A 16,796-nucleotide genomic window follows, 5' to 3' on the forward strand; every position below is an offset into this window, starting at 1 on the left:
CAGCCGGTCAGCGGAAAACTAATCGTGGCAATTAGCAATGAGCTGAGACAGGGTCCGTTAATGAGAGGGGGAAGGCTTGTGTTGGGATGAGTCAATTACCTCCTTACTTCCTCGCCACTGCCAATTCTTCACTCCCATCTTCCTGGCTTGGCCAGCCAGACTTGCCTCGTGGTCCGAGAACAATTAGATAACGCAGCTACAGAGTCTTTATTGTGCCTTGTGCGTTTCCTCTGTAAGTGAGACCGCCAGCTACAATTCTAGCAGGATTCCTGCCTTGGTGGAGGGGGGGGTTGGAATGGATGACCTTTGGGGAGCCCCTCCAACTCCCCAATTCTACGACGCTATGTGAACGGTTCAAGATATATACAGTGGTACCTTGGGTTAAGTACTTAATTCGTTCCGGAGGTCTGTTCTTAAGTGCTGCTGGCCACATGCTGCACGCTGGCTCCTTCGGCCAATAAAGCGAGATGAGCGCACAACCCCAGAGTCGGCCACGACTGGACCTAATGGTCAGGGGTCCCTTTACCTTTACTTTTTAGGGCAAAAATATTGAGCTTCTTCAGGGGAAGCCGCTGACCTACTGGTGATCTGCCCCAGACGTCCAGTGATCTAGCGGAAGATCATGATTTACCTGTTGGACATGCCTGCCCTAAGACAAATTCTGTCGTGGCATCACCATCAATCCCTCTCCCTCATCCACTACTGTGCCGCCTTCCACCTTTCTTCTATAGCCATGTTTGGCCGGCAGATGAAAGGAGGAGGTTTCTCCAGCGGCGTAGCGTGGGTTGTCAGCACCCGGGGCAAGGCAAGTAATTTGCGCCCCTAACCCCTAACCTGCCGCTGCTGCCAGCTTCTTCTTGCTGCTGCCTGGGCTGGGGTATTTACGGTAAGGTAGCCACGGCGGCGGCGGCGGGTCCGTGTCAGGTGATCTGAGGCGAGTTGCTGCTGGCGCTGCCGCCCAAACGACGCCACTTGCCCGCAGGAGGAGGAGGAGGAGGGCAGAGAGGCGAGGAAAATGCAACATGGCCCAGCAGCTGCAGCAGCAGTGGCGGGGGGGCTGTGAGGAGGGGCTGCCTGGTGCGCCCTCCATGGCCCTGACGCGCGGGGACCGTGGCGAGCGCTGAGAGCCGCTGCCTGCCGGACGCCTTCAGCCCGGACGCGCGCACAGCTCGTCGGTTCCGCGAGACATGGGGCTCTGCTACAGCCTGTGCCCGAGGCTCTTCGGCGACTCCGGAGGCGGCAAGGGTGCCCCCCCAGATGTTGCGCCCGGTGCGGCCGGCCCCCCCTGCACCCCCCACGCTACACCACTGGGTTTCTCTCCCGCTTTGCCCCCCCCCCCGCCCTGCCATGAATCTGTGTGATGGATGAGTCCGTTCAAAATTTTTTCAATTTTGCTTTATTAAAGACAGGTGGGAAACCTCCAGAGCTGGGGTTTGCTGCAACAGGAAGGCCAACAGACCAGGATCTCCGGAGAGAAAAATAGTCTCCTGACCTCTTCTCTCTCTCTCTCTCTCTCTCTCTCTCTCTCTCTCTCTCTCTCTCTCACACACACACACACACACACTGTAAAGTTTATAAAATCTGGAGAAAACGGGCAGAGCAGGAATTGGGCAATGTTGGGTTTTTGGGGATACCTGTAGCCCTCAGTTTAAGGATGAATCGCTCCGTTTGCGGGGGTTAACACAACACGAGAAGTTCGTAGCGCGAAATGAGCGAAAAACTTTGGCACCCGTTTGGAGGGGATTCGAAATTTCAGGACGAGGCCGCAACAAAGCCAAGCATTCCTACAATGAACAACTTTCGCATCTCTGTATGTGGGATTGCAACGGGCAAAAGTCTCTCTAGCCAAGGTTTGCCGCTAAACGCTACACGTTCTTCATTCTGGAAAGGATTCTGATAGCCCTAAATGGCCCAGTATCCCTGAAGGAGTGTCTCCAACTCCATCATCCAGCCCAGACACTGAGGTCCACCTCCGAGGGCCTTCTGGCAGTTCCCTCCCTGCGAGAAGCGAGGTTACAGGGAACCAGGCAGAGGGCCTTCTTGGTGGTGGCGCCCACCCTGTGCAACGCCCTCCCACCAGATGTCAAGGAAATAAACAACTACCTGGCTTTTAGAAGACATCTGAAGGCAGCTATCATGGTCCGGTTCACGGGCGATCAAAGTCCTGGCTGGGGACATCAGGACCAGGGGCAAGATGGCGGGGTGGGAGCAGGAACGAGAGTCCAGAAACCAGGAGTCAGGAAGGACCAAAAAGGACCAAAAAGCAAGGAGTCAGGAAGTCAGGGGTCCGAGGGTCAAGAGGCAAGGAGTCACGAAGTCAGGGGTCCGAGGGTCAAGAAGCAAGGAGTCACGAAGTCAGGGGTCTGAGGGTCAAGAAGCAAGGAGTCACGAAGTCAGGGGTCCGAGGGTCAAGAGGCAAGGAGTCATGAAGTCAGGGGTCCGAGGGTCAAGAAGCAAGGAGTCATGAAGTCAGGGGTCCGAGGGTCAAGAAGCAAGGAGTCATGAAGTCAGGGGTCCGAGGGTCAAGAAGCAAGGAGTCATGAAGTCAGGGGTCCGAGGGTCAAGAGGCAAGGAGTCACGAAGTCAGGGGTCCGAGGGTCAAGAAGCAAGGAGTCACGAAGTCAGGGGTCCGAGGGTCAAGAAGCAAGGAGTCACGAAGTCAGGGGTCCGAGGGTCAAGAAGCAAGGAGTCACTAAGTCAGGGGTCCGAGGGTCAAGAAGCAAGGAGTCACGAAGTCAGGGGTCCGAGAGTCAAGAAGCAAGGAGTCACGAAGTCAGGGGCCCGAGGGTCAAGAAGCAAGGAGTCAAGGAGCCCAACGCAGCAAGGCCGGGAACATGTTGCTGCGGCAAAGAGCCGAAGAAAAATGCTGACCTTATATCCCTTCCCAGCTCCTGCCACCAGGTGCTGTGAGTTACCAATCAACCTCACCTGTGCGGCTGTGCCTTGCCTCTCCAGAACAAACTTAGGAAGGCCCCAGTCCTGCAAAGCCCTACTGGCCACAGGGCCTGGCTCCTGCATGCACTCTTGACAGCAGCCCTGGGTAGGGATGTTTTTAACGTTTGAAGTTTTATTATGTGGTGCTGCTGTGGGTTAAACCACAGAGCCTAGGACTTGCCGATCAGAAGGTCGGTGATTCGAATCCCCGCGACAGAGTGAGCTCCTGTTGCTCGGTCCCTGCTCCTGCCAACCTAGCAGTTCGAAAGCACATCAAAGTGCAAGTAGATAAATAGGTACCGCTCTGGCGGGAAGGTGAACGGTGTTTCCATGCGCCGCTCTGGTTCACCAGAAGTGGCTTAGTCCTGCTGGCCACATGACCCGGAAGCTGGACGCCGGCTCCCTCGGCCAGTAAAGCGAGATGAGCGCCGCAACCCCAGAGTCGGACATGACTGGACCTAATGGTCAGGGGTCCCTTTACCTTTAATATTCTGTTGAGAGCCACCCAGAGTAGGTGGGAAAACCCAGCCAGATGGGTGGGGTATAAGTAATATATTATTATTATTATTGTTGTTGTTGTTGTTGTTGTAGTTGTTGTTATTATTATCCCTGCAATTTCTTGCGTATTCCTTCTTCTCTCCGTTCTCGAAGGAGCACCATGGGCGAGTATATTGTATTTATTTTGCTTTGTGCAGCTTCTCATGTCCTCTCCAATCCGGATCATCTCTTTGACGAGACAATAGCGCCTTTCATGTTGGAACGCCAGGCCCCGTCGACGCCCAGCTTTTCCGTATGACAATCCATCATCCGCCGACTTTCGTGACGGCCGCTAAGCTCTTTCCCTCCGCTGCGTAAAGAGTTTAATCCCAGCTTTCTTTGACAGCTAATCCCAAAATTTTAATCATTGTTGTTGTCCTAAAGGGGGGGTTGTTGGGATGAATTTGCCGCCAGCCTAATTGCTGGAGGGGGGGGGGAGAGGAGGAATGAACTACCTGGAAAGGAGTTGAAATTTTTAAAGAGGGACCCCCCTCCCAAATTTTTTTGGCAGGTGTTGACTTCGCAGGGGTTAAGGATCATCCCCCAAAGTGAGCTTTTTATGCCATTTTAATAGCTTGTTTAATGAATTAAGAAAGCGAAAGAAAGGGGGAGGCGATCCCGGCTCCTTTCTGCTAGACGTTCGCGACTTTCTCTTCCTTGTGTTTCATAGAATTGTGGAGTTAGAAGGGGACGTAGGGTCATCTAGCCCAACCCCGTGCAACTTGAACGGTCATAACTCGATCTCGTGCCCCATTTTATTTGTTTAGTTATTTGTTTTCTATGCCCTGCTTGATAAGCCGCAGAGCAGCTTACGAAAAGGAATCAAGCGATAAAACAACCGTTGAAAAACCCACAGCTAAAGACAGCTGTTTTAAAATTATTTTTACAAATAGAGTGGTACCTTGGTTCTCAAACGCCTTGGTTCCCAAATGCCAAAAACCTGGAAGTAAGCGTTCCGGTTTTCGAACGTTTTTTGGAAGCTGAGCGTCCGATGCGGCTGTCGGCTATTGTTTCTGGCACGCCTGCGCCAATCAGAAGCTGCGCCTTGGTATTCGAACATTTTGGAAGTCAAATGGACTTCTGGAACGGATTGAGTTTGGCGCTTTTTTGTCATTTTATTCCCCTGCTTCGGGCCCGACCATCTCTCGCCGGAATCTGTTCCAGCTCCAAAAGAGCTCGTGGGCACCAGGTTAGGGAACACTTAAGGGTCAAAACACCCCTTCCCCCTTCTTGAGCTGAGTCTGCCGCTACAAAATTTTTGTCCCTGCAGGTTGCGAGGTCTTGTCTCTGCCCCCTGCCAGCAATTAGGCTGGCGGCCAAGATCCAGTGGCCCTCCCTGCCTTATCATTTAATAACTTGCTGTCAGCTGGGGAAAACTTCTCAAAATTCTTCCTGGCCGCATCTCTCCGTCGATTTCGGAGTTCTGAATTCCCCGCTCGGGTTTCCTGGAGGGGGCTGCTTCCGTCGTTCTGTCACACCCAGCCACCCCCCTGCAACTCATTTCCATTCTCAATTTTTGCTGCCCTCATTGCGGTGTTCCTACCTGCAGAAGGTGGGGAGAGACTGAGACTCCAATTTCATTTCAGCTGTGATTTCTGCATTGCAGGGACTTGGGGTCCGTAATCCTTCCAGCTCCACAAGTCTAGGATTCTAGGGACAGCAGAACGAGCTAAATCATTGATTGATTGATTGATTGATTGATTGATTATTGGCACCCCGCCTTTCCTGCTAGGTGCTCAAGGTGGCGTTCATGATTCACCCCCTTCTCTCACATTTAATTAATCAATTACAGGGAATCTACACATTGCTTAAGGGACGTAGGTGGCGCTGTGGGTTAAACCACAGAGCCTAGGACTTGCCGATCAGAAGGTCGGCAGTTCAAATCCCCACGACCGGGTGAGTTCCCGTTGCTTGGTCCCTGCTCCTGCCAACCTAGCAGTTCGAAAGCACACCAGTGCAATTAGATCAATAGGTACCGCTCCGGCGGGAAGGTAAACAGCGTTTCCGTGCACTGCTCTGGTTCACCAGAAGCGGCTTAGTCCTGCTGGCCACATGACCTGGAAGCTGTACGCCGGCTCCCTCGGCCAATAAAGCGAGATGAGCGCCGCAACCCCAGAGTGGGTCACGACTGGACCTAATGGTCAGGGGTCCCTTTACCTTTAGGGAGAAACTGGGATGGGCAATTTTTCCTGTCCCTGGTTTCAGGAAGTGCAAGTTTGCAAACTGAGCTGAATTTATTCCCCTCTATTGCACTCTCTCTTGGCATGTTAGTTGCCCTAATTCTTCTGCTCCTCTTTAAAGAGCCAAGTGAAATTAGCCGATGTGGCCAAACTTCGCAGACCCAGCTCAGCCGCGCGATGCCACTTTAATGAACGGCTCATTGTCTCCAGCTCTGCTAATTAGGCCCATATCCCCCACATTTAAATGATGGAAACGAGTCGTGTGCGCTCACGTAAACGTTTTTAAAATGTATTTTTTGAAAAGCACTTGGGGGGCAGCGGCGGTGGAGAAGGATTGAAAAGGCAGCCTTTCCCCGTGGTTTTCTTTTTTTTAAAAAAAAAAGGAAAAGGGAAAAAAACCAAAACAAAAAAACCCAAGGAATTCCACCAGGAAGGATTTGGCAGACTACGAGCCTGCTCTGTTCAACTCAAGTCTTTAACTCTTGCCAACTGTAGCACAATCCTAATCGCTGCGTTTTATTATTTCCTCCTCCTCCTCCCTGTCACCCCCCCATTTGGGGGGGGCCGAGACCCGGCAAGAGGTTTGGAGCTGTTTCAAGCCGACTATTAAAATTCCTTAAGCATCATTAAGAATAAGACAAAGAGAAGAGGAAGGCACTGGGGGCCGGAGGAGACCCAAAAACTCGCCAGCGGTTTTTTTGAGGAGGGCATTGCGGAGCCCGGCCTGCTCCTCTTCCAAAAGTTTATGGGATGGTCCTCATAAGCAAGGGCCAGAAAACAGAAGCAACAAGGAACAGTCGGACCATTGGAACCCGTAGCTTTGGAGACTTTCCTAGAGGAATGTTCCCGTTCAAATCAACCCCCTGCTCAGAACCATTTGTTGTTTAGTCGTTTAGTGGTGTCCGCCTCTTCGTGACCCCCTGGACCAGAGCACGCCAGGCACTCCTGTCTTCCACTGCCTCCCGCCGTTTGGTCAAACTCATGCTGGCACCTTCGAGAACACTGTCCCACCATCTCGTCCTCTGTCGTCCCCTTCTCCTTGTGCCCTCCATCTTTCCCAACATCAGGATCTTTTCCAGGGAGTCTTCTCTTCTCATGAGGTGGCCAAAGTATTGGAGCCTCAGCTTCAGGATCTGCCATTCCAGTGAGCGCTCAGGGCTGATTTCCTTCCGAACGGAGAGGTTTGATCTTCTTGCAGTCCATGGGACTCTCAAGAGTCTCCTCCAGCACCAGAATTCCAAAGCATCAATTCTTCGGCCTTATTGATGGTCCAGCTCTCACTTCCATACATCACTACTGGGGAAACCATGGCCTTAACTATACGGACATTTGTTGGCAAGGTGATGTCTCTGCTCAGAACCTTGAGGACCAGAAACTTGCTTTACTGTTGGCTCTAAACCAGGCACAGCCAAACTTGGCCCTCCAGATGTTTTGGGACTACAACTCCCATCATCCCTAGCTAACAGGACCAGTGGTCAGGGATAATGGGAGTTGTAGTCCCAAAACATCTGGAGGGCCAAGTTTGGCCATGTCTGCTAACCCTGAACCTACTTCAGATGTGAACTCCACCCCCATCCCTAAGATTCAGTGAGTATCTGCATTGCCCATAGGGCTATTTCATAGAATCAGAGAATTGCAGAGTTGGTAGGGATCTGCGAGGGCCATCTAGACGAACCCCCTGCAGTGCAGGAATCTCAACTAGACATTTGAGGATTGCTATCGTATCTCCTCTCTGTCTCTTTTCCAGCCTAGACATAACCAGCTCCTTCGACCGTTCCTCATCAGGCTTGGTTTCCAGACCCTTGATCATTTCGGTCTCCCTCCTCTGCCCACCTTCCAGCTTGTCAACATCCTTCTTAAATTGTGGCACCCAGAACTGGACACAAGATTCCAGGTGTGGTTTGACCCAGGCAGAATAGAGCGGGACTATGACATCGCTGGGACATGGGTGGCGCTGTGGGTTAAACCACAGAGCCTAGGACTTGCCGATCAGAAGGTCGGTGGTTCGAATCCCTGCAATGACGGGGTGAGCTCCTGCCCATCTAGCAGTTCAAAAGCACCTCAAAGTGCAAGTAGATAAATAGGTACCACTCTGGCGGGAAGGTAAACGGCGTTTCCGTGCGCTGTTCTGGTTCGCCAGAAGCGGCTTAGCGGCTTAAAGCGAGATGAGCGCCGCAACTCCAGAGTCAGCCACGACTGGACCTAACGGTCAGGGGTCCCTTTGCGTTTACCTTTTTACTTCAATGTTTGGGGCATCTCTTCTGCTTAGAGTCCCTCCCGCCTAAAGATTTCTCCCATTTAGAGTGGCAGCGCCTGAACTTTGGAACTCTACATCTATTGGCAGGGAACTTGACTGTACCTTTTTTTGGTGTGTGTGTCTGTTAAAAACATTTTTGTTTAGGTGAGCCTCTCCAGATATGTAGAACACAAATTTGTGTTGCAATCTGGCTTCTAGCTTATCTCTATTTTTAAATTTTTTGGGAGGGAATGTTGCTTTTATCTGGTTTTGACAATGAGTGCATTTCTTCGTTCCTTTTGCAAAGCACTTCAAAATGGGTTTTTTTGGTTTTTAAACAATCATATATATATATATAATGGGACGCAGGTGGCGCTGTGGGTTAAACCACAGAGCCTAGGACTTGCCGATCAGAAGGTCGGCAGTTCGAATCCCTGCGATGATGGGGTGAGCTCCCGTTGCTCGGTCCCTGCTCCTGCAAACCTAGCAGTTCGAAAGCACGTCAAAGTGCAAGTAGATAAATAGGTACCGCTCTGCCGGGAAGGTAAACGGCGTTTCCGTGCGCTGCTCTGATTCGCCAGAAGCAGCTTAGTCCTGCTGGCCACATGACCCGGAAGCTGTACGCCGGCTCCCTCGGCCAATAAAGTGAGATGAGCGCCACAACCCCAGAGTCGGTCATGACTGGACCTAAAGGTCAGGGGTCCCTTTACCTTTATATATATATAAAAACGACAAATTAATGCAAACTGGATCAGATTTCTCTCTCCTACCCCCACAAAACTGGAGTTGAAGAGGAAAGAGCTATATGATGATCACAGAACTGAACCCTGGTTAGACGACCCAGAGAAATCCGTCGCTGTGTTTTGCAAAGGCGCAGTTTCCGAAACACTTCCAGAAAACCGTCTGTCATTTTTCAAGTTTTTATTATAAAAAAATACAGAATCCAAATAAGGTCGTGGGGATTTCTTTTCTCTTTTTGTGTGTGTGTGAGAAGGGTTGTGTGGGGAAAAGGATTTTTTTGTTTTTACCATCAGCAGAACGACCGGGATGGAATACGGTGTGTGGACAAGACCGGGAGAAGTCGAGTTGAGCGAGCCAGAGACCACAAAAGAGAAAATGATTTAAGAAACTCTCCCTCCTTCTCCCTTCATTCCCATCTCTTCCCAGACGGGAAAAGGAAAAGGCTGGTTTCTACCACGACGACGACAAAGAAAACTTGTGGACTGATTTTTCTTAAAACAAAGAATAGTAAAGATGGGTTCGGTTTTTTAAAACAAATTACCGTATTTTTGGCTCTATAATACTCATTTTCCCCCTCCTAAAAAGTAAGGGGAAATGTGTGTGCATCTTACGGAGCGAATGCAGGCTGCGCAGCTATCCCAGAAGCCAGAACAGCAAGAGGGATTGCTGCTTTCACTGCGCAGCGATCCCTCTTGCTATTCTGGCTTCTGAGATTCAGAATATTTTTTTTCTTGTTTTCCTCCTCCAAAAACTAGGTGCGTCTCGTGGACTGGTGCGTCTTATAGAGCGAAAAATACGGTACTTTCAGATTTCCCTTGGTTCTCCACCATGGCCCGTCATACACAACGTAACACATTTGCATTAGTATAATATATATAATTCTATATATATATATATGTATATAAAACCAAAGGTCAAAGGCCGGGCTGCGAGACGACAGCTCCGCCTGACCCTGGCGGAAGTGGCTGGTACACTTGCTTTGTTTATTACATTTAAATAGCGCCTTCCCCCCCCAAGGAGAGCTCAAGGTAGACGACATTGTTCTACCCTCACAACAACCCTGTGAGGTACAGTGGGGCCTCGCAAGACGAAAAGAATCCGTTCCGCGATTCTCTTCGTCTAGTGGTTTTTTCGTCTTGCGAAGCAAGCCCATTGACGGATTAGCGGATTAGTGCTATTAGCAGTTTAGCGGCTTTTAACGATCAGCTGTTAAGCGGCTTATCAGCGGATCAGCTGATAAGCGGCTTAGCGGCTTAGGAAAAGGGGGGAAAAAGGGGAAAAAACCCGCAGGAACTCGCAAGACATTTCCATAGGGAAATTCGTTTTGCGAAGCACCTCCAAAACGGAAAACCCTTTCGTCTAGCGGGTTTTCCATCTTGCGAGGCGTTCGTCTTGCGGGGCACCACTGTAAGTTCAGGCCGCCAGATGGCGACTGTACTCCAACCGCCTCGGGATGCACCCAGTGAGCTTCCTCGGGATTCGAACCCTGGTCTCTCGCAGGCCCCTTTCCCCCAACGTGCTAACCATTACGCCGCCCCACTTTGGGCAGCGGCGCTTCCGCTGCTGCAGACGTTCTGAACTAAAACTCCCAGCAGCCTCCGGCGCTCCTGGCGGGAGTCGTAGCGCAAAAAAACCCATAGGGTGCCGAGTTTGGAGGGTTGGCATGAGCTGGCCAAGAGGAGAGCAGTCGAGGCTGTGTTGGGGGCACAGGAACGCAACCAGGATTTGACCCCCTGGTTCCTAATTCCTTGAATGAAAAACGGGGGGCTTTTGCTGCGATCCGGAAAAATGCCGCTTTGATTCGAGAACTGCAGGCCTTCTAAGGAGTCCAACATTCTCTTGTCGCTGGGATTTCCTTTTAAACACCCTAGGTCTTTTCCTCTCTTTCAAGGAATCAGAATTCCTCCCTCTCATTTTCCGGGCTTGAGTTGGGCTGCCGACATTTCCGGCGGAAGAGGCTGACGGATCAGGCCAATGGTCCGGCAACCTGTTGTACAACCTGTTCTACAGAAACCACAACTAATCCAGGATGCGGCAGCCAGACTGGGGACTGGGAGCGGCCGCCGAGACCACATAACACCAGTCCTGAAAGACCTACATTGGCTCCCAGTACGTTTCCGAGCACAATTCAAAGTGTTGGTGCTGACCTTGAAAGCCCTAAACGGCCTTGGCCCAGTATCTCTGAAGGAGCGTCTCCACCCCCATCATCCAGCCCGGACACTGAGGTCCAGCTCCGAGGGCCTTCTGGCGGTTCCCTCACTGCGAGAGGTCAAGTTACAGGGAACCAGGCAGAGGGCCTTCTTGGTGGTGGCGCCTGCCCTGTGGAACGTCCTCCCATCAGATGTTGATGATTATTTCCTTGAGGAAATAAACAACTACCTGACGTTTAGAAGACACCCGAAGGCAGCCCTGTTTAGGGAAGTTTTTAATGTGTGTCATTTTAATGTATTTTTAATCTTTGTTGGAAGCCGCCCAGAGTGGCTGGGGAGACCCAGCCAGATGGGCGGGGTGTAAATAATAAATTATTATTATTGTTGTTATTCTCACCGTGGCGAAAAGGGAAACTAGCAAGCGGGACACGAGTTAGAGAGCAACACTCTCCCCTCGTCTGGTTTCCAGAAAGAGGGTATAGCCATTGTGGCTACTAGCCATCAACACCCCTCTCCCCCTCCAAGATCTCGTCTCATCCTCTTTCAAAGCCATCCAGGTTGAGCGGCCGTCATTGCCTCATGTGGCAAGGAGTTCCGCAGGTTAACTGTGCATCGTGCGAAGGAGGGCTTTCTTTCACCAGGCCTGGGGAAGGGCTCTAGCTGGATGCCAGATCACCTGCATGGCATGTAGAGAGTCCCTGTTTCAATCTCTCGGAAGCCCCTGGAAGAGACCCCTGCCTGAGACTGGGGACAGCTGCTGCCAGTCCGTGCAGGCAGTAACAAACTCGAAGGCCCATTGCTCTGACTCAGCTTCTTCTGTTCCTAATCAAACCCAATTTTCTTCCTGTTTGAAAGCATCTCTTTTTTCCAGAGTCATGAGCAATAGACACTCGTTTTACTTTTAAGGGGAAGGCTGTAGCCCCCGCCTGAAGCTCTGGACAGCTGCTGCCAGTCGTGTGGGCTGACTGAGCGTTAAGGCACCTCCCCGTTTTCCTTGCCTGTGAGAAACTGGAATGGACAGTTCCTTGGGGTAGATCTACTGAAATCAACAGAGATCTCTAACTTAAAGTCCGTTTTCCATAAGCAAAAGCAGAAGATTCGATGTGCATCTTCTGTAGTTGCAATTTTGCCATATTATGGGGAAATCTTAATAAATAAGAAAAACTTTTAGAAAAGGTATGTTAGTTTCAATGGGTCAACGCGAGTATATGCCGGCTGGCCACGATCCACTCGTTTCCATCCTGCGGTTTCACCTTAAAACTACGAAGCCTCTTTGGAGAACACCTAGAGGAAAACCAGTGAGACGTTTTCTCTCGCTGTATCAAAAATCTGGCCTCCTTCCCCTATTTATTTTTTAAAAGGAGAACACGGCGGTTCAAATAAGAACCTGTTTTTTTATAAATGCATTGTGTGTGTGTGTCGATTTGTTTCCAAGAAACGCAACTCTGCGTGGTTTACAAAGGACTGAATGAGGACGAAGCGAAGGCGGGAGCAGGTCATTTGAAAAACATTTTTTGATCGTCGAGAGATTATTGCAGGTTTTTTTTTTTTTAAAAAAAGAAAGAATTTTAGGTTTCTATTTTTAAAAATTAAAAAAAAACACAACCAACCAACAACATTTCCCCCACCCTCCCCAAGGAAATTAAAACTTAAAATAATAACAGAAAAAACCCGTCCATCAAAACCATTCATTCTCGGCAAAAAGGCGTTAAAAATAATAATAATAATAATAATTCATAATAATTCATAATCACAGTATTACGCCTGATGGCAATATGTACAGGAATAGAACAGCTGTTCCAAACAAGTCCCTTGGCTCAGAGAAAGACAGAGTTGGAGGGTCCCCGTCCCTGCCGGCTCCCGCCTGGCAAGAACGAGAGGGGAAAAAAGATATCTGTCGAAATATGATTAAGCACCAGGGAGGCAGTCTCAAGAGACAACGTATTCTTGCTACAGTTCCATGACAGGGTGGAGAATCCTGTTTCTTTTTTTGGGGGGGGGGTAGGGAGGGAGGAGGAACCAAGAATTTGGATAATATTTTAGGGATCAAAAACTTCTCCTTAGCCGTTAAAGTACACCAGTGGATCTGTCCCTTCCTGACCCCCCGACAGCAGCAATGCAAACAAGGGTCATTCTGGGATTCTTGTGCTATTCCCAGGTATGGCACACCTGGGGTCAAGCGAGGAGAGCCGGGGAGGTTAAACATGACCTGCGTAGCCCCCCGGTAAATGGCGTGTGGTCCTTTCACTTCTTCCCCCAACCCCCAAATTGGCTGCCCCTTGGCTGCGCCACCCAGAAGCAAGATGAGGGGCCCAAAATCCACAGCGCTGGGAATTTAACGGGGAAGGATGGATGAGCACGCTAGTGGGTGTTTTACGGGCATCCCATCGCATACATCAGAAGGAAGATTATCTACAGCAGGCACATCCAACAGGTACCGTATTTTTTGCTCTATAAGACTCACTTTTCCCCTCCTAAAAAGTAAGGGGAAATGTGTGTGCGTCTTATGGAGCGAATGCAGGCTGCGCAGCTATCCTAGAAGCCAGAACAGCAAGAGGGATTGCTGCTTTCACTGCGCAGTGATCCCTCTTGCTGTTCTGGCTTCTGAGATTCAGAATATTTTTTTCCTTGTTTTCCTCTTCCAAAAACTAGGTGCGTCTTGCGGTCTGGTGCGTCTTACAGAGCGAAAAATACGGTAGATTGTGATCTGCTGGTAGATCACTGGACGTCTGTGGTGGTAGATCACTGGCTTCCCCCAAAGAAGCTCAACAACTTCTTTGGCTCCCCTAAAAAAGGCTCAACAAGTTTGACCTGAACCCCAGGGAAATGGGCCTTCCTCCGTCCTAAGAAAAACTCAACAACAGCTTTGACCTGAACCCCCCAAAAGGGGGTAGATCACTGCCAGTTTTTAACTCTGTGACTAGATCACAGTCTTTTGGGAGCTGGCCACCCCTGATCTACAGTTAAGAGACTCACAGGGTATAGGTGTCAACACGTCAACTGACTGTGGAAATTTAGCACCAATTTGAACTGCAGCAATCGTTCCAGGACTTTAATGTTCGGGATTGTTTTTGTTGGTGTATATATGTGTGTATATATATGTGTGTGTGTGTACGTACATACGTACGTACGTACGTACACCCCCCCTTGGTTCTCAAACGCTGAAAACCCGGAAGTGTTCCAGATTTCGAACGATTTTTGGAAGCCGAACATGGTTTCCTGCCAAGCTACAAATCTCCCTTTCTCACCCTCCTGCATGAGACAAGGCACTGGGTTGGCTTAGCGTCCCAAAACCGTTCTTGCAAATAGGAAGAAACCATAAATAAATAACCCCTTTTCTCCTTTACCAATGGGACCACTTTTACTCTTTTTGGAGTGATGTTTGAATTACAGCTTCCCAGCTTTAACTCTCCTATATAAACCCAATTTTATGTCTTTAAAACCCAATACAGTCAAACCTCCGTTGTCGAATGTAATCCATTCCAGAAGTCCGTTCGACAACCGAGGAACGGCTTCCGATTGGTGATAAGAGTTTCCTGCACTCAAACGGAAGCCGCGGCGGACATTCAGTTTCTGAAAAAGGGAGCATTTACCGTATTTTTCGCTCTATAGGACTCACTTTTCCCCTCCTAAAAAGTAAGGGAAAATGTGTGTGCGTCTTACGGAGCGAATGTAGGCTGCGCAGCTATCCCAGAAGCCAGAACAGCAAGAGGGATTGCTGCTTTCACAGCGATCCCTCTTGCTGTTCTGGCTTCTGGGATTCAGAATATTTTTTTTCTTGTTTTCCTCCTCCCAAAACTACTTGTGGTCTGGTGGTCTGGTGCGTCTTATAGAGCGAAAAATATGGTACTTCCGGGTTTTCAGCGTTCGGGAGCCGAAACTTTCCGAAACGGAGCCGTTCAGGAACCAAGGTTTGACTGTGTAGACTTCCTTTCCTAAGTGCCATCAGGGCCGCTCTTGACACCAGCTGGGCTCAATTTTTGGGGGTGGTTCTTACTCAAATCCACATTGGATGCCCACCGTTGGAGTGTGGCCCTTCCTCTGGTGTATTTTGACCAGAGGGCCATGGGCAATTTTCGCTGGACGTTGCAGGCTAGCGTGGAGCAGAGCTGCCGACCCCAAACACCCCACTGCTTAGAGTTGGGCTCTCTGGGACCCTGGTGTCTGTTGTCAAACGCTTGTGGATGATGCCCCAAGCAGCCTGTTTGGGGTGGGGATGGACACACAGACAAGACAACCTCCATCGCTCACCCAGTTGTGTCATACGTAGTTGGCCGTACCATGCGCTGGTCTCCTCCCTGCCTTCCCCCATCTCCTCGCGGGGTTTAAAAGCAACCCTCCCACGGCACGAGAAACCCCCTGCCCAGCCATCGTGTCAAGTCCAGAGTCCTCCTCTTTCGACCATCTCCTCTCCCGTAGACCGGCGACGTCTTACGCAACATGCGAGGCATTGGTTTTACCTGCTGTGTCCGCATGGCAGTGGGTCCGCTGCACCAACAACAGTTAACAGAAACGGGGGGTGGGGGTGGATGGGTCTAAAGCAAAGGCTGATTTGGGCAGAGCAGGATCCTAGTCCTCTGTGTGGTTCGGGGGGCTGGTGGTCCCCTTTGGCTCCTAGGCCCCCCAATCCCAGTTGCCTGGTGTGTGCGTTTTGCGAGTCAGGGAATTTGGCCACCGCGGTGGAACTTTGTCCAAGGGGACACAGAGAGGAAGAGGGAAAAACAGAAGGGCAATAGGTGAGGCACCTGCTTCTCCCTCCTCACTGTGATGTCTCTTTCGGTTCCAGTTGCAGAAAAAAGACCGGCACAAAAAAACCAAAGCTGGGAGGAAGGAACAGAGGGTACAAGGAAGGAGACTATATTTGGTCTAGAAATTTTGAAAAGCAAAACCCCATGGGATGGGGGTGGGGGAGGGAAAACAGGAACCCCCCAATGGGGTTGTATCCTGGCCAGACGAAAATGGTCCGCAGAGCGTCTTGGAAGCACAGAACCTGCTTGCCTCCCGCCGCAGGTTTTCAGAAACCGGTCTCTTGCCTTCTCTGTCCAGCTATCTCACTGATCCTTCCGCCGCCCCAGATCTGATGGGGTGTAGCGGGGGTCCGGTTGTGAACCGTAACAGTGGCTTGACCTGGGAAATGGAGGCAGGGTCCGTCCACCTGGCTGTCTGAGGTGCCCCGATCCGCAAGCTCGTCTGTGGCTGAGAACGCAGTTCAGAGATCCATTGACAACACACACTTCCCTCCCCACACAAAACTGAACAAAGTCATCGCCGCGAGTTCTCCATTCTTCGTTCACGCCCTCTCTCTCTCTCTCGCTCGCTTTTTCAATCCTCCCCCCCTCGTTTTTCCCCCCCAGCGGCTGCTGAAAAGAGCTCCAATTTTCTTCCTCTTCTGTCCTCACCTAGCAGGGCTAGGAAGTCAGGATAGTCCAGAAAACCGGGACCACCACCACCACGAAGAAAGTCTCGGGGACCCGGAAGCTGTGGCAGGAGTTATTGCTGGTGAATATCGGTTCTGGGGACTCGTAGAGAGAATCGTCTGCAAGGAAATAAAAGAGGGGTATAAGAAGGGAAAGAGGGAGTGAACGATGTACCGCTGGGTATTTGACTCCCAGCAAATAAGCGAAAATGTACAGGGCAAGTTCAAATGTTGGTTGGAAATGTAAGGAGAAGGAAGGCACCTTTCTCCACATGTGGTGGAACTGTAAAGCGATAAAGGAATTCTGGGAGATGATAGATAATGAGTTGAAAAAAAAATGTTTAAAATAACCTTTGTTTAAAAAAAAACAGAAGGCTTTTTGTTACGAACTGTAGGTGCAGAGATACCGAAAGAACTGAAAATACTGTTTATGTACGCTACGTAACAGCTGCAAGGATGTTGCTCACCCAGTGTTGGAAAGGTGACAAGATGAAGGTGGACTGGCAGATGAAACTACTGGACTACGCAGAGATGGCATGATTAACTGGGAAATTAAGAAATCAGGAGCATCAAAACTTCAACAGAGAAAACCATAATGAGGT

General features: G+C 50.3%; 1 protein-coding gene across 1 annotated transcript in view; it reads right to left on the reverse strand.

The window, feature by feature from the left end:
• Positions 1-15,621: 15,621 nt before the first annotated feature.
• The window catches only part of EFNA2 (ephrin A2), a 169,797-nt gene continuing 168,622 nt past the window's right edge, over positions 15,622-16,796 (reverse strand). Inside the window, exon 4 of the mRNA XM_079961008.1 lies at positions 15,622-16,314. Within this exon, the coding sequence (XP_079817134.1) occupies positions 16,187-16,314 (128 nt within the window). The 3' untranslated portion in view covers positions 15,622-16,186. The remainder of the gene's footprint in view (positions 16,315-16,796) is intronic.

This window comes from Podarcis cretensis (genome assembly GCF_951804945.1).
Source record: "Podarcis cretensis genome assembly, chromosome: 18".
Taxonomy (NCBI): Eukaryota; Metazoa; Chordata; class Lepidosauria; order Squamata; family Lacertidae; genus Podarcis; species Podarcis cretensis.